We start from the raw sequence: 16,596 nt of genomic DNA on the forward strand, positions 1-16,596 counted from the left end.
CTTCTGCGAATTAACCAACTGAGCTCATCTCCTTCCTTTTTTTAAAGAAACAGTTCAAAGTTAGGACACAGACAAGGAGAATAATTGCTCAGAATCTCCTGCAGTTAAGACCCCCCCACGGGGGAAAGTTTTGGCCCTAAGGGACACTTCCAACTGTGTGAAACATCATTTTTGGTTGCTAACTGCTTTTGAGGAGGTCTGCATACAGCCAAGGTGATGCAATTTTGTTATTTTCCCTTCCTATGGCCTTCCTTGTCAGATATTACATCTTCTCCATCCTGCTCTGTGGAGTAGGAAGTTGGTCTCTGACAGAAAGCCACTTCAAGAGACTAGAAGCATTTGAAATGTGGATTTACAGGCAGCTGTTATGTATAAGTTGGGCAGACAAAATCAGAAACGAGGAGGTGGCCTGGGAAAGCCAAGGGAAATCATCAAAGCCATTAAAAAGCAAAAGTTAGAATATTTTGGACAAGTGACGCAATAGAGCATCCATTCATTTCATCCTCCAGGGAAAGATTGAAGACAAACGAGGTCCAGGCAGAAAAAGAACATCATGGCTTCAAAATCTAAGGGACCGGTTTGGACAAAACTCCGCAGCACTTTTTTGTGCGGCTGTTGATAAAAATAGGATTGCCAACGTCCAGTGACGGATGGGGGGGACGGGGGAGGAGGAGGAGGAGGAGGAGGAGGAGGAGGAGGAGGAGGAGGAGGACTTCCTTCCAGAGAGTGAGAAAAGACCAATGGAGAGAGAGTCCAAATGTGGCCCAGCCTTTAATGCTTTAAGCAGAGTGTATACTTACCAGCTTGCTCTCTAACAAAACCGGTTCTTTAAATACAAATATACATCATGTACGTACATGATATGCAAAATGTTGAGACATGGAAAGGAGGGCTGGCAAAACCAGGGATGTATCAGGAGAACCATCGTGCTCACGAATACAGAATTTTTAAAATCTCTGGGGTTCCCCCCGCCCCGCTTTCCTGGTGTTCCCAAGTTTGGACACCCCTGGTCTAAATCCAATGATCATTACACAAAGTGGACGCAAGGAGAATGACTTGCATTAGAGAAAACCTGTCTATGGAAATTCTCCGCCATCCAGCTCATCTCCCAAAGGTGCTTTTTCAAGAAGCACCTGGACTTTCTTTTTCTTTGAAGACGTTTTGCTTCTCATCTAAGAAGCTTCTTCTGAACTGAACTGAAGATGCTTCTTGGATGAGAAGCGAAACATCTTCCAGGAAAATCAAAGTCTACTTACTTTTGACTACTTACTACTTACCTTGACTACTTACTATCATCAAGGCTATGGTTTTCCCAGTTGCAATGGATGGCTGTGAAAGTTGGACCATAAGGAAGGCTGAGTGCCAAGAATGGAGGCCTTTCAACTATGGTGCTGGAGAAGACTCCTGCGAGTCCCTTGGACTGCAAGGAGATCCAACTGGTCAGTCCTAGAGGAGATCAACCCTGACTGCTCTTTAGAAGGCCAGATCCTGAAGAGGAAACTTAAATCCTTTGGCCACCTAATGAGAAGGAAGGACTCCCTGGAGAAGAGCCTTATGCTGGGAAAGACAAAAGGCGAAAGAAGAATTGGATGACAGAGAATGAGGTGGCTGGATGGAGTCACCGAAACAGTCGGCGTGAGCTTAAATGGACTCCAGAGGATGGTAGAGGACAGGAAGGCCTGGAGGAACGTTGTCCATGGGATCATGATGGGTTGGACACGACCTCGCAACTAATCACAACTTGCAATTTGGTAGTTTGATCCTGACCGGCTCAAGGTTGACACGGCCTTCCATCCTTCCAAGGTCAGTTAAATAAGGAGCCAGATTATTGGGGCCAATATGCCGACTCTGTAAACCGCTTAGAGAGGGCTTTAAAACACTGTGAAGCAGTATATAAGTCTACTGTAAGTGCTATTGCTACTGTACACTCTGCAGAGCAATACTGTGTGCAAGTACCATTTCTTCTTATGTGTGCGTGTGTGATTGTGAGAGGCATAATAAGGATATGTTTAGATTTATTCATGGCATGGAAACAATGGATTGGGGCTTGTGTTTCTGCCCTTGCTTACAGAATGAAAGCCAGCTGCTGCAGAAGGCAAGGCGAAGAAGCTGTGGCATCTGTGTGGGTTTCACGCTGGTATTTGACTTGCCGTGGGATAGAGAGAAAGGGAAAGATGGATGACAAAGAAGCCTTGCTTTTCGGGTCTTGATTGTTGAAGTTGTTTATCCCACGATTTTAAAGTCCTTTCCTTTGCAACCATGAGGACTAGAGATTTTAAGGCACGAAGTTGATTCTGAGGCAGCCCCTCGCTGTTGGATTGGTTCTCTTATTGCATTTATCCACAATTTGTTTCAGCTTTAGTGGCTGAAATGTGTTTGAATATTAGTAGTTTGGGGCGGCCGTTAGGCTGTTGGTTTGAGCCGGATTAATTTGCATCTCACAAAAAGGTATTTAAAGACCAGTGCTCTGACAGACGAGCCCAACTCAAAACGCACGGACGATGTCTCCTCGAATGGTGACGAAATGTTTGCAGCCAAGTTGTCAAGCTCGGAGCTCAAACCGCCAGCCTTACTTGAAGTGGTTCAAGTTCACTAGGTTTGCATAAAATGCTAAGCGACAAATCACAATTTAAGAGCTGGAATGATGCAGGAATCTCCTTGAAGCAAAACGTGCGACAAATCAAATCAATAAATAAAGACTCTTAAGTCTAAGTCCATACCCAGCCATTTGCCTTACAGCTCGGTAATGTAAACGGCAGAAACAACCCAAAGTTATGTATCAGAAGCAAGACTTGTCTTCAAGCTGTAGCTGCGGCATGTGTTCTTCACGAATGAAAAGCAAAATTAAGTACTGAAACACAAGTTATCTTCTTTCCCCTTGTGACATTTAAAATAGGGAGGTTTTCAAAAATAAAAATAAAAACTGTGTAACAAAACTACCCACATAGTTTTGTTACACACCAGGGGTGTCAAACTCAAGGCCCGGGGACCGGATCCAGCCTGCAGGATCCTGCACGGGTCAGATCATGGAAACAATGAAGGATGGTGCCTCTGCGTGCAGCCCTCCCAAACGCCGTTTTCGCTGGCAGAAGTCTGCAGGAGGCTGTCCCAGCTGAAAACGGAGCTCTGGGGCCCATTTTCGCTGGCAGAGTTCCCGGGCCCCCACAGGCGTTCCCGACATGAGTGACATCGAGCTGGCCATGCACATTCCACCCACGCCCACTCTGCCTCCCCTCCCAAGGCCAAACACAACCCTGGTGCAGCCCTCAATGAAATCAAGTTTGACACTTCTGGTTTAGACCACTGTTTCTCAAGGTTGCTGGCTGGGGAATTCTGGGAGTTGAAGTCCACACATCTTAAAGTTGCCAAGGCTGAAGAAACACTGGTGTAGACTTTAATAAAGAGTTCCCCCCTCCCCAAAAAAAAGAGAGAGGATTTTTTTCCTCCTTACGTTTGCTTGGCAACGACTCCTATATACTTCACCGAAGGGGACATCGCTCGATGTATTGACTCAGGGAAAAAGAATAGCTGAGCTGAAAACTCCAGCATCCAAACGGTTTCTGAGAAACTGTCTACTCGGAATAAAAAGACGGCAAACTTTTATTGACTTTCGCAGCTCTCTTTTAGATCCACGGCCATCGGGAGGGGGGAAACACTTTGGCTGGGCTAAGCAAGGTTTCTATGTCATTTATTTCCACTTGCCAGGAAATCCATGGGCAACCTGAATTTGGTTCATTCTCTAATGCTGCAATCTGTCACCATTAAAGCTTTATTGCCCCACAAGTTCCTTTTAATTCACAGCATTTGGGGCCAAATGAACAGTCTGCACAACATCCATTGGTGATGTCAGGAACATTTGAAAGAGGCTCTAAATTTCCAGGAAACGTTCTCAGAGGGAGAACGGAAAGATGAAAATAGCAATTGAGATTAAAGATGGCTGTGTTGCAGGATTGAAGCAACCCAACAACTAGCTAGCTAGCTAGCTAGCTATATATAAAAGGCTAATACCACTCACTCATCACAAAATCTCCAGAATCATAAAGCCTACAGAGTTGAAATTTGGCACATATGTTCCTCTTGGCTTCTAAGTGCTCGGTAAGAAAGGATTTTTCAAAATGACCATTAGATCATTAGTATTTCTTATGCAGTATTTAACACGCTAGCTCTGATGCTAAGGAGGTCTACTCCCCCTGCCCCCCTGAAAAGAACTCTGTTCCAACTGCCATTTGCCTCATATTAACACGCTCTGATGCTAAGGAGTTGGACATTCTACTCCCCCTCCCCATCTGAAAAGAAGTCTGTTCCAACTGCCAGTTGCCTCACATTCCGTTACCTCAATTCAAACTGGCAAACGTTCCAGTCCTTCACTCAGGGGTGCCTTACAGTACTAAATGTCAGTACCTCATCAAAATGTCTATGCCTTCCGCCTATGGAACTGCTTCCGGATTCAAGGCAGCGGGGGTGATAATCCCTTATGTGTTTCAATCACCAACCACCACTGAGCCAAAGGATTGCGAACCGTGATTTCTCTCCAACAACTCACATAGTTTCATCGCGAAGCATGGGTAACCTCTAATGCAGTGTTTCTCAACCCTGATCGCTTTAAGATGGGGGACTTCAACTCCCAGAATTCCCAGGGAGGAAGACTGGACATTCTGGGAGTTGAAGTCCACTGCCAAGGTTGAGAAACACCATTGAGAAATGAGCTGTTCTACTGCACAAAATAGATAGTTTTCTGGGATTTTAAATATTCTCTCATTTTTTGTATCTAAGAAGGAAGTTTTTAGAACCTGCTACAATTTTATAGAGACCTCAGAGTAAAAAGCTTTAGTTTGCTAATCAACATTCATGCCACAGACATACAGGAAGAAAAACTGAATTTTTGTAAGCCATTAGACAGCTGTTGTTGCTTTTAATTTTTAAAAAAAGCTTACAGAAACCTCCTTTTTAAACGATTGTGTCTCTTGTAGAGAGAATTGGCAAGAGAAAAATAGAAAAATGGTGGCAGGTTATAAAATACGAAGGCTATGAAAATGGAGCATTTCAACAGCAGCGTTTCAAGAAACAATTAGGATTGTTATTATTAATAAAATGTACAGCGCCTGGTTTGTGGAAAATGAATTTGCTCCAGAAACAGCAAACTCCTTCACGCACCACACAAAGCCACAAATTTATTACACTAAATAAAACCGCAGGCTAGGTTTGATTTATCTATCAAAGCGTAAACCATGATGCTTGATTCCCCCTTCACCCGCATGGCTTGCTCAGTTTTGGCTTAGAGGGATGTGCACATTTAGCAAACTAAATCCAGCGGTACATAGTTAAGTGAAACACGTCTTAGTACAAAACTTGACTTTAGAGACGTGAGGTACTGAGGTGTCTTAGTTGGCTTCCCAGAATGCAGCTGATTTTCCAATTTTTCTTCACGGATCTTTCTTCTGCCTTATAGACAGATGGACTCCTGAAGACTTGAAACATTTGAGTGAAGATGGGGAACTCTGGTTTGCCTATGAAGGCTCGAAAAAAGCCGGATGGTGAGCTGTGTTTTCATTTGTTAGGATAACAGAACAAAATCAGATTCTCTACAAGAATCTGAGCTACTAACGGTCAAAGTGAATCTTTGTGGATGTGAAGAGTTTTGAGACTCATGATGCTCTTGACTCCCTCCCTCAGTCTGGAGAAGCAATTAGAGTAACAGAGGTAGAAGGGATCTTGGAGGTCTTCTAGTCTGACCCCCTGCTCAGGCAGGAAAGCCTATAGAACCATTTCAGACAAATGGCTGTCCAATCTCTTCTCAAAAACCTTCAGTATTGGAGAGTTGTAGGTATGTTTTTTTTCCAAAGTGTCAAAAAATATGATAGCCAGAAGTTTTAGTGTTTTTAAGGGGACTGGACAAATTTGAGAAAGATGAGGAAAGTCCTGCCAATAGTGTGTGTCACCTCTCTGCTCCATCCTTGTACGCATTAATAAAAAGAACTCCTATTTACTGTTAGCTTTTTAACAATGGAAACAGCTTTTGTTTTTGTGGATGTGTATAATGGTGGAGCAGAGATGTAACAACACTCCTCTTGTGGCCTGCCAGCAGCCAGCAGAGCTGGAAGCAGATTCGGACAGTGAGGAGGTTGGGGGAGAACCTGGGCCAGTCCTGGAGTCTGGGGAAGGCTCTGATGAGGGCTCTGTGTCGGAGACAGAGAGGGGGGTAGAGCCATATGCCAGTTATCAACTGCCTTCAGAGTCGGACATCAGTGGGGCAGATGAACAGCTGGAGCCTATTCCCAGTGTCCGCAACAGAGTTACCAGACAAAGGGAAGAGCTAAAGAATAGGGGTTGACTTGGGAGTAAAGCCACAGGTGGACGATGAATGGCCCCTCCCAGAGGAAATAAAAGAGGAGCGAAAGGGGAGTGGAGTTTGCAGGAGACAATTAGTTCAATTAATTAGTTCGTGACTCTCCAAGACTCCTTGCCGAGTTTTGCGGGTATCAGCCTGGCAGCTGCCCAAGCCAGAGAAGGTCTGTGACTGTAAATCCTCCCTTGAAAGACCTTGCTGGAGGTGAATGAGCAGAATTCACAGCAAATTCATAAAAGGGTTTTTTGTCAGGACCAGGAGTTTGCTTCATGCTCTCAGGAAGCCTCGGTCAGAACAACTCCAAATCCGGGCTGCTTCTTCTACATGCCTGCCCCAGACGTAGACTCTGCCAATTTTATGTCCATAAAATCTTTTCTTTTTATTATTTGTTAAAAAACCATAATAACAGTTTTGCTGCGCCCATCGCTGGTGGGACATTGGTTACATGGTAATGCCAAAGATGGATATATGTCGTTGACCTCTGAGTGACAACTCTTAGTGCCTTTTCAAAGACCAAACCCCTTCACCCTCCGGAAAGGAAGAGTTTGGGGAAACAGAGCAGCGTAGAAACCATAGTAAAGGAAACCATTTGTCAGTCCATCCGTTCGTCAATAAATAAATAACAATAAATAAACAGCTCATCTCTTTAAAGATGGACTCTCTTGCTTCCCTGTCTTTTAAACCCAGAAGAGATGGATGAGAGGCCAGGTGAGGCAAAGAAACAAACCTACTTCGAAACCTGGAATGTGCAGATGTGATGAATATTCACAGGTCCCTCTGTTTGAAAAGCAAAGCAGATTCCTTGACCATGGGAAATCTAGCGCACCAAGGAGACCCTTTTACCTCCGTTTTCTCCCCTACATGAAAATCAGCCTGGCATGGGAAAGGGAATTGGGTTGCATTGTCTGCAGAGGTGCAGACTCTCTAAATTCTGCAATCTCTCCGTGGGAATCCAGAGTGGTTTCTAAACGTCTTTTTTTGTGGGTCTTAGTTGACTCGCCTTTGCTTAGCGCAGATGATAACGGAAATCGTTTTGTAGTAATTCAGCAATAGGATTGGCAAGGAAAAGATAGCAATGCAGAAGTTCTCCCAGCTTGTCTTCTGGAAGGGGGCAGCTATGGAGAAAGGGGTCTGGAGGGGATCAGGGAGGAGATACGCATGAGGATGGGTGGGTGAATGAGTGGTTGGATAGAAGATAGAAAGGATGGATGAGTGGATGGATGGTGAGTGAATGGATGGAGGGAGGGATGCATAGATGGATGGATAGAAGATGGATGGGTGGGTGGGTGGATAAGTGGCTGGATAGAAGATAGGATGGATGGATGGATGGATGGATGGATGGATATGATGGATGGGTGGATGGGTGGATGAGTGGCTGGATAGAAGATAGGATGGATGGATGAGTGGATGGATGGTGAGTGAGTGGATGGATGCATAGATGGAAGGATAGAAGATAGGGTGGGTGGGTGGATGAGTGGATGGATAGAAGATAGGAAGGATAGATGAATGGATAGATGGAAAGATGGAAAGAAGGTAGAAAGCATAGATGGATGAAAAGGTGGATGGATGGAAAATCGAGGGATGGATGGAAAGATAGAGGTAGACAGGCAGACAAAGACAGACAGATATTCCTCTATCTATTTAATGCCAGGGAAGCTAAGGATTGATGGCCTATAACTTGACCATCCTCCAAAGAAGACCTAGGAAGAACCCATTCTACATTATTTAACAGCACAGACTGTGCCCTTCTATACCTTACCCATTTTTCATCTAGTCCCCTTGTTCAGATAACAAGAGGGGGGGGGAATCCAAACCAGGAAAACCAACCCAACCAGGAGATTCTTTAGAAATACTCCTGGCTTACTTGGGATCATGCTTTAATTTTGAAAAATAGAAAGATTGTTAGAAAAGGTCGCCCCCCCCCCCCGACACACACACATAAATAGGAGGGTGTGCAGCACATTCCCACTAAGCACAAGCATTTGCATTGGATTGACACAGGAATCAACTCTATTCCAGCTTGCAACATCTGATGCATCTCCCTAGATCAGTGGTGGGCAACCCGCGGCTCGGGAGCCACATGCGGCTCTTTACACCCTTTAATGCGGCTCTTCTGTGTGCCGGGTGCCCGCTCCCCTCCCTCCTCTCAGGCTTCGGAGGGAAGCTTCTGCAAAAGCCCGGGCGAGTGACAACCAATTTTGGTCCTATGACTGCAGAATGCTGCAAAATACCATAAATGCAGGCCAGTTGTTGAGTGTTTCAAATGTGATTGGAACACTCAACAAGGTGACCACAGTGTGTGTGTGTGTGTGTGTGTGTGTGTGTGAGTGAGAAAGACAGACAGAGAGAGGAACAGAGAGAGGGAGTGAGGGAGGGAATCAGAGAGAGACTGACAGACAGACAGACAGACAGACAGACACACACACACACACAGAGACAGAGAGGGGGAGGGAGGGAGAGAAAGATAGGCAGACAGACAGAGAGACACACACAGAGTGAGTGATTAAGTGAATGAGTGAGAGACAGACACACCCACATACACAGAGTGACAGAGAGAGAGGAAGGGAGGGGAGAGAGACAGAGGGAGAGACAGAGACAGACACACACACACACACAGAGTGAGTGAGAGACAGACAGACACACACACACACAGAGTGACAGAGATGGGGGAGGGAGGGAGAGAGAGACAAAGAGCCAGAGAGAGAGAGAGAAAGAAAAAGAAAAAAAGAAAGTGGGAGAGAGAGATGAAATTAAAAACAACAACATACAAACCTGACTTACTCAAACTATCCAAGGAAATGCAAGGCCAATGTTCACATTAGTGGTTGTGACTTTGTCAGTCAATGTCAGGATGTAATTTTCTCTACATTGTAAGGCAAATTTTACGGAATTTAACGTTATCGATAAATAATATCGTTCTAAAGTTTTTGTTTTATTAGTTGTGTTATTTGTATCCTCCCGACCTATGTGGATACTTGCATGCAGAATATTCTCAATAAAAACTTATTGAAACTAAAAACAGTGTACCATCCTATGTATTTTCGGTTTTAAAAATGTGGCTCTCAAAGTAAATTTCAATCGTGGTTTTGGCGAGATTTGGCTCAGTTGAAAAAAAAGGTTGCCCACCACTGCCCTAGATCTTACATATCTTCCACCTTTCTACCCATTGCTTAGGACATTAGCGGTGACAGTTGTTTCATTTCGTCCTCCCACAGTTCTGGGAAGTAGGGTTGTAGCAAGTCCACCCTCATCCAACCGAGTTTCACAGTTGAGCAGGGAGGTGGACCCTGGATTTCTCCAGACGTAGTCCCATGATCTACCTACAACGCCACCTTGGCCTCTTCATTCTGTTGGTGATTCGAACAAGACCTTGGAGGTACAGCCCAGACTAATTATCGATGCTAAATCTTGGAGAACCACCCACGATTGGGTCAGTGACTCTTGAGGTACCCATTGGTGTTCAAGTCCACCTCTTTGTTCCACCAAGCTCTCCAGGCTTGATATTTCTTCACAGTTTTACGCCGGGCAAACCTAAAAATGCTGACCATGAAAACACATGACACGGCGTACATGATGAACCCTCCAGCTTTGATGAAGACCCTGGGCCTGGGTGACAGCAACACGCTGTACATCAGCCACGCCCCGACCCCGATCCTCACGCCTGCGAAGAGCACCACGAAGAGGAAGTCCACCACGTCTCCTATCAAGCTGGGGTACAGCCCCTTCTCCCGCAGAAACCAGCGGGCCTGCAGGAAGGGGTTGGTGAGTTCGCTGCCAAAGATGACGGCGTTGACCTCGGCGGCAGACTCGCCCAAGGTCAAGGAGGCGCTGATGCCCAGGATGCTGACAGAATGGTGGACCAACATCAAAGGTCCTTCAGCCTTAAAGTAGACGCACCATCCCAGGTCAAACAGGAAGTAACCCAAACTGATGCACAACGCGTGGACTTGAAGCACCGTGTTTGGGTATCCTAGAGGAGAAGAAAAGGAAGAGAGAAAAATCAGATACAAGTATGCCACAGTGGCTCAGTGGTTAGAGTGCAGTACTGCAGGCGACGTCTGCTTCTAATGTCAGGCCTGCAGTCATATTCTTCTTTGAGCCTTGGCTTGCCATGTTTTCTAATATTCTACTATGTCTTTTCTACTGTGGGAAGATGGGAGCGGGGACTGTACGGAGTAGATGCTATGTAGCCAAAGCAAAATTCCTTTCTAGAAAGACAAGGTCATCCTTTGTCTCTGCACCTGACTGGAACTGGATGGATGGAACTGTCAGCATGGCAGTGGGAGATTGGAACATGTGATGAGCTAGTGGGGCAAGATCTTGAACTTTCAACTGGGTGGGGAAAACTGTAAAGATTCGGGTTTTTCCAGATGTGCCAACATGGCTCTCTTAATAAATTGAAACTTTAAGCAATGCTTTGCCTTGGACTCTGATTTAATTTTGGATGCTATTTGGAACCCTGACATCTAAGTGACTTCTAAGCACTGCCTGAATGGTCACTAAATGAATGGTTGTAAGTTGAGGAATATCTGTAGTCTTGGATGATGTGGTTTCATCGTGGCTTGTTGCGGGAATTCAGAGATTAAAGGGAGAACCAAGGTTTGCTTCTATGGAAATGAACCAGACATACCTGGGTAAGTCATTGGCCAGGGGCCATCAATAAACCCAATGTAGCCAGAGAGGCAGGTGGCGAAGATGCCATGAGTCAACGTGACCAATCGGCAGCTCCATTCACAGGGGCGCTCTCGGTAGTGATGGCAGGACCAGGCATAGAGGGAGAGCCAGCCACACAGGCTGAGGGCCACCCACAGCAGCATGGCCACCATCCTTCTGCAGTGGAATAGAAGGGAAATGTGGAAAAAGATGAATGAAGGGATGGATGGATGCATGGATAGATGGATGGATGATTGATTGGATGGATGCATGGATGGATGCATAGATGGATGCATAGATGGATGGATGTGTGGATAGATGAATGGATGGATGGTTGATTGGATGGATGGATGGATAGATGGATGGATGGATGGATAGATGGATGTGTGGATAAATGAATGGATGGATGGTTGATTGGATGGATGCATGGATAGATGGATGGATGGATGGTTGATTGGATGGATGGATGGATAGATGGATGGATAGATGGATGTGTGGATAGATGGATGGATGGATGGTTGATTGGATGGATGCATGGATGGATGGATAGATAGATAGATGGATGGATGGATGGATGATGTGCATCAAGTTGTTGTCCAATCTTAGTAACCACCTTGATTTTCTCAGTCCCTATCCTGGTCTTTCCATTGTTCCCACATGGCTGTACTTCAACACTCAAAACTGGATTCGAAGCCCACCCATCTCAAAGCTGCCAAAGCTTAAAAACACAACACTAGAGGGTCCTTCTGATCCTCCCCCGACCAAGCCACATGGGATCTATGGTTGGGTTCCTCCCACACGGGACAAGCCCTCCCTCCCCACCTTAACCAGAACTCACCCCATACATCCCAAGCTGTGCAAATCTCCAAGCCATCAGGCATATATTCCTTAGACTTAGAGCAAGCGCACCGCGGGAACTAACTCTGCGGAGACCCTCTCCTCCTCCTCCTCCTCCTCCTCCTCCTCCTCCTCCTCCTCCTCCTTCTCCACGCCCCCGGCCGCGGCGCTTGGGAGTTGCAATGCCGTGCATGGGCGGAACGGAGCCCCAGCCTCACTTTTGTTCCCAAGCGCAACCTTGGCGCGTTCCTCCAGCCTTTCCCCCCCGCAGCATCGCGCACCGGCCGAAGCGCGTCCCCGATGAGCTGAAGCGCTCCCGACTGCAATCGCCCGGACCCTTCGCCCACCGCCCCACCCAAGCCAAGCCAGCCAGCCCCGCCGGCCGAGAAAAGCGCGCGAGCGGGCCCACCTGTCGGAGCTCACCTGGCCAAGCCAGGCCCCAGGCTTTCTTCTCCTGGTCGCCCCCGGCGGCGAGGCGTCTCCCGGTGACCGAGATCACCGAGCTTCGTCCGGGCAGGCGGAGAACGGAAGCCAGTTTAGGGTCACCTGCTGGCGGGGAGGACGGATGACAGCGCCCGCGGGCACCGCGCCGTCCGCCGATTGCGCGCAGGAGTCCCAACGCGCAACGAGGGAAAGGAGGCGCTTTGCTGGATCGCTTGCGGCCTCGGCTTGCTGGGAGAACGCGGCCAGGGGCTTACTTGGCAGGCAGACCACGGTTAAATTAAACTAGGTTTAAGGTTAGAGAACCCTTTTCCGACGGTCGTTGAAGGAAAGCAGCGAAACTGAGAAGGCGAAGGAGCGCGTCGGTCCCGCAGGTACACTAGATAGATGCCATAGAAGGAGCCACCTACGCTTAGTTTGCAAACAGGTAACGCTGAAGTTAAATATCTGTAACTATCTGCAGTTCAACAGGGCAGGAAGCAGCCAGAAATCTGATCCAAGGCCAACAGCTGTTGGGTTACAGTTGGCAATGCAGCTGGTCAGTCCCTGGTCAGAATGCAATCATTTCAAAATCTTGTTGGGTATAAAGAAGATGTATGTGGCCAATTAAAATATTTTGGATGGCTCATGTCCATTTAAGGACTGGCAATTGGACAAATTTTAATGGGTTAAGTCTAGAGGATTCCTCTACGTTACAATATATGCAAAATCTTCAAGGGTGACAATGCTGACTGCTTACTGGGAAAAATCAAATGTTACAAAAGATAGATAGACAGACACAGACAGACAGACAATGATGGATGGATAGAGGATGGATGGATGATAGACAGACAGACACAGACAGACAGACAGACAGACAGACAGACAGACAGAGACAATGATGGATGGATATTGTAGATAGATGATGGATGGATTGATGATAGACAGATAGACAGATAGACAGACGATGGATGGATATCATAGATAATGGATGGATGATAGAAAGCTAGATAGACAGACAGATAGATAGATAGACAGACAGACAGACGATGGATGGATACCATAGATAGATGATGAATGGATGGATGGATGGATGGATGGATAGATAGAGAATAAGACAGACAGACAGATAGATATTGCTTTTGTAACCTTTGATTTTTTTCCAACAAGCACCCTGCATCTGACCAGGAATCCTGGCTTCTTTAACCTGATGCTTTATTAGGTCTTTATTAGTTGCTTGGGAATTCCCACTGGGCCCAAATATTATAATCCCTCCCCCCCAAATAGTTTTATACAAAAAGAAAGCTGTCTGTTTATGAATCAGTAAACACAGCATAATTTATAACCGAATAAGCACATTTATTAAATCACATTCATTCAGGCTAAACTCCGTCGAGTAGCTCTGTTCTCGCTTAGCAAACGTATTATTGATGTGACAAATTCCAAATATCTTAGGATATAATTGAACAAATCCTTGAACCTTCTCCCTTCGTTGCAGATTCCCACGTCCCACACAGATATCAAGACATCTGTGAATTGCCATGTCGTGATTCACATGTTAGACTCCCGTTTGCCGTATTTGCCTCAATTGGTTAGAATGTGGATTCGTTCGAGTTTTCCTTGCCGCAAATATGACCCAGTTAAACTCCGCAAGGAATCCTGTGGGACGTTTGAAGAGAAGGATTAAGGGCAGCTTTCTGGAGCATTGTGAGGTTAGCACTAATTATTCCCCTGAGTACAAGAGGACAACTTCAGGAGTGCACAGGCAAGGGGAAATCACTGCTTGTTAAATGTCCACACCACACACTTCTTGGTTCATGGAGTTTTGGGAAAGATTTGGTCTAATGGTTAATACGCCAGGCTAGAAAGCAAGAGACCAGGAGTTCAAAACTCTCCACAAAACCCATCTGGGAGACCTTGAGACATTTACTCTCTTTCAGCCCAGCTCACCTCACAGGGTTGTTGTTGGGGAGAATAGGAAGGGGAAGGTGTCTTTGATATATTTGCTGCCATCAGTTATTTGTGAAAATAATAAAAGCGGGATAGGAAGGAAGGAATAGAGTATGAGGAAGGGAAGAAGGAAGGAATAGAGTATGAGGAAAGAAGGAAGGAGGAATAGAGTATGAGGAAGGGAAAGGAAGAAAGGAGGAATAGAATATGAGGAAGGGAAGAAGGAAGGAAAGGAAAGGAGGAAGGAAGGAAAGAAGGAAGATCCCTAAAGGCTTGCTGTGGTAAGAAGAACCAACTTCTTCTCTACATCTAGAAAACTATTCATAATATGTGAAAACATGTTCTGTGTTTCAGCCAGTTCTTCTGAAAACCTTGTACCTCCAAATATATTACAGAAGGAGTTTTTATGTAGGAGGTTAAACAACAATACTATCAACATTAAAAAAAATACTACAATAATTTCGAACACCATACAAGAAATTTGGAAAAACAGAGATTCTATTACAAAATGCCCAATACTTTCAGGTCTCAAGGAATATGAAATATATTTGTTAGGATCTAAAAAAGAAGCATGCCACAAAAATTCTTTTTCGGGTTGATTGGTCTCCTAAAGAGGAAAATTGGATTATTCCTTTCCTGTTAGGGTCATTTTTGATATTATCATCAATATTTGGATCATTTTCACGATTAGTTCCTTATTGTCCTATGGGTTCATTTGCAAAGAGCTTGGGATACATCCTGCACACTCCATTGCTGAAAATATTGTTTTGTATTCCTAGAAGGACACTTGTGTGTCACAGACCACAAACAGTCCATTCTCCCCTCTTTGAATTGGTCCTTAATTGTCATAAAACAAGCACCAAACAGCCTGATTCCATGCAGTTCAAGTTTTTAATGGTTTATTTAAAAACTGTTGCTGTTTTTATATTGATGCAATTCTTCTGTCCATGTTGCAAAAAAGTAGGGGGAAAAAAAATTCAACCACCAAGAACATTGTTCCCTTGGCCTACCCTGTTCATTCGATTTTGTTTGGTTTGTTTGTTTGACTTGTGTTTGTAAGTCATTCAAAATATTTTCCTTTGTAGTTGTAAGCAAACTTAAGAGCTGGAATGTTGTTGTTTTTTCCAGATCCTCAAATCCACTCTGAAGCAGGGAGTTCAAAAACTATTCGAATCCCCCGGGATTTGTGCTGGGAAGAAATAGACCGGAGCAAACCATAAGTAGGATGTCGTAGTGGGAATGCTTGAATGGAATGGCTGCTCCCAGGATGAGCAGACACTGCCTTGAGTGAGTTGTGAAATTGCACCCTCTGGAGGCGCAAACGTTGTATAAAAGGTCAAGATAAAGGTTCCCCTTGCACATATGTGCTAGTCGTTCCCGACTCTAGGGGGTGGTGCTCCTCTTCGTTTCTAAGCCAAAGCACCAGCGCTGTCCAAAGACGTCTCCGTGGTCATGTGGCCAGCTTGACTAAACGATGAAGGCGCACGGAACGCTGTTACCTTCCCACCACATTTTTTTACTTGCATTTTTACGTGCTTTTGAACTGCTAGGTTGGCAGAAGCTGGGACAAGTAATGGGAACTCACTCCGTTACGTGGCGCTAGGGATTCGAATCGCCGAACCTTTCTGATCGACAACCTCACTGTCTTAGCCACTGAGCCACTGCATCCCTTAAAACATTGGATAGATTTACCCAAAATTAGTGGCCTGTGATTGGTAGGTACCCAGCCTCTAGCTTACCCAGGTAAGATAGCAGTACCAGAAATCTGTCTAGGGAGAATCCCACATTCTGGAAAGGGTCCACGTTCTGGTTTGAAAGAGGGGTCAAGGAAGCAGGGGTGGGCTTCAAAAATTGCAGCAACAGGTTCGCTGCCCCGTTGCTGGGTGGGTGTGGCCATGGTGGGCATGGCCTAGTCAGCCGCCTGCACCATGGCAGAAGGAGAGGCTTTTTTTGCCTTTCCCCAGGCTCCGGAGGCTTTTCTCGCACCTCCGGGAGAGTGAAAACTACTTTTTCTGGAAGCCCTTCTGGAATTTCCAGTAGGCCCATTTCCCCCTCTCCTTGAGCCTCTGTGTGGGACCTGCACTGCATGATGAATGGGCCATGAGACTCCTAGGAAGGGTGGGGGGGAATGGGATGGGGTGGGCGTGGCCAGCCAGGGGTGGCATTTGGGGATTTCGCCAAACTGGGCAAAATTCTAGCTAGAGGATCGCCCGAACCCTTGCGGACCCCCAGCAGGACCCCCCCCCCCATATAAGGGAGCCATCCACATTAAAAGTAAACAGCCCTCTCTCAACTGAGGGGGGTGGGTGGGATACGCCTATCTCCTGTTTACAACACTGTGGAGTTTTCTCGCCCATTTGCACCCTGAATCGGGCGACCCTGAGGGTGCA

General features: G+C 45.9%; 1 protein-coding gene across 3 annotated transcripts; it reads right to left on the reverse strand.

The window, feature by feature from the left end:
• Window positions 1-7,766: 7,766 nt before the first annotated feature.
• TLCD5 (TLC domain containing 5) lies at window positions 7,767-12,341 on the reverse strand. Of its 3 annotated transcripts, XM_081960922.1 has the most exons (5): window positions 11,990-12,018; window positions 11,838-11,950; window positions 10,977-11,176; window positions 9,476-10,316; window positions 7,767-8,384 (listed from the first exon to the last, which is right to left on the reverse strand). In XM_081960922.1, the coding sequence occupies exons 2-4, from the start codon at window positions 11,840-11,842 to the stop codon at window positions 9,778-9,780; spliced, it is 744 nt and encodes a 247-aa protein (XP_081817048.1). In that variant the 5' UTR covers window positions 11,843-11,950; window positions 11,990-12,018; the 3' UTR covers window positions 7,767-8,384; window positions 9,476-9,777. The 3 variants fall into 3 exon arrangements, with proteins under 3 accessions (XP_081817048.1, XP_081817050.1, XP_081817049.1); XM_081960924.1 differs by lacking the exons at window positions 11,838-11,950; window positions 11,990-12,018 and adding an exon at window positions 12,246-12,341; XM_081960923.1 differs by lacking the exons at window positions 11,838-11,950; window positions 11,990-12,018 and adding an exon at window positions 12,260-12,324.
• Window positions 12,342-16,596: the final 4,255 nt, after the last annotated feature.

Source organism: Natrix helvetica (genome assembly GCF_964273705.1).
Source record: "Natrix helvetica genome assembly, chromosome: 8".
In the NCBI taxonomy this organism is placed as follows: Eukaryota; Metazoa; Chordata; class Lepidosauria; order Squamata; family Natricidae; genus Natrix; species Natrix helvetica.

Excerpts from the sequence above, each read along its gene's own strand:
- TLCD5 (XM_081960922.1), bottom strand. Across the intron at positions 10,317-10,976 it reads CTGGCCAATGACTTACCCAG|GATACCCAAACACGGTGCTT; the intron begins GTATGTCTGGTT and ends CTTCTCCTCTAG.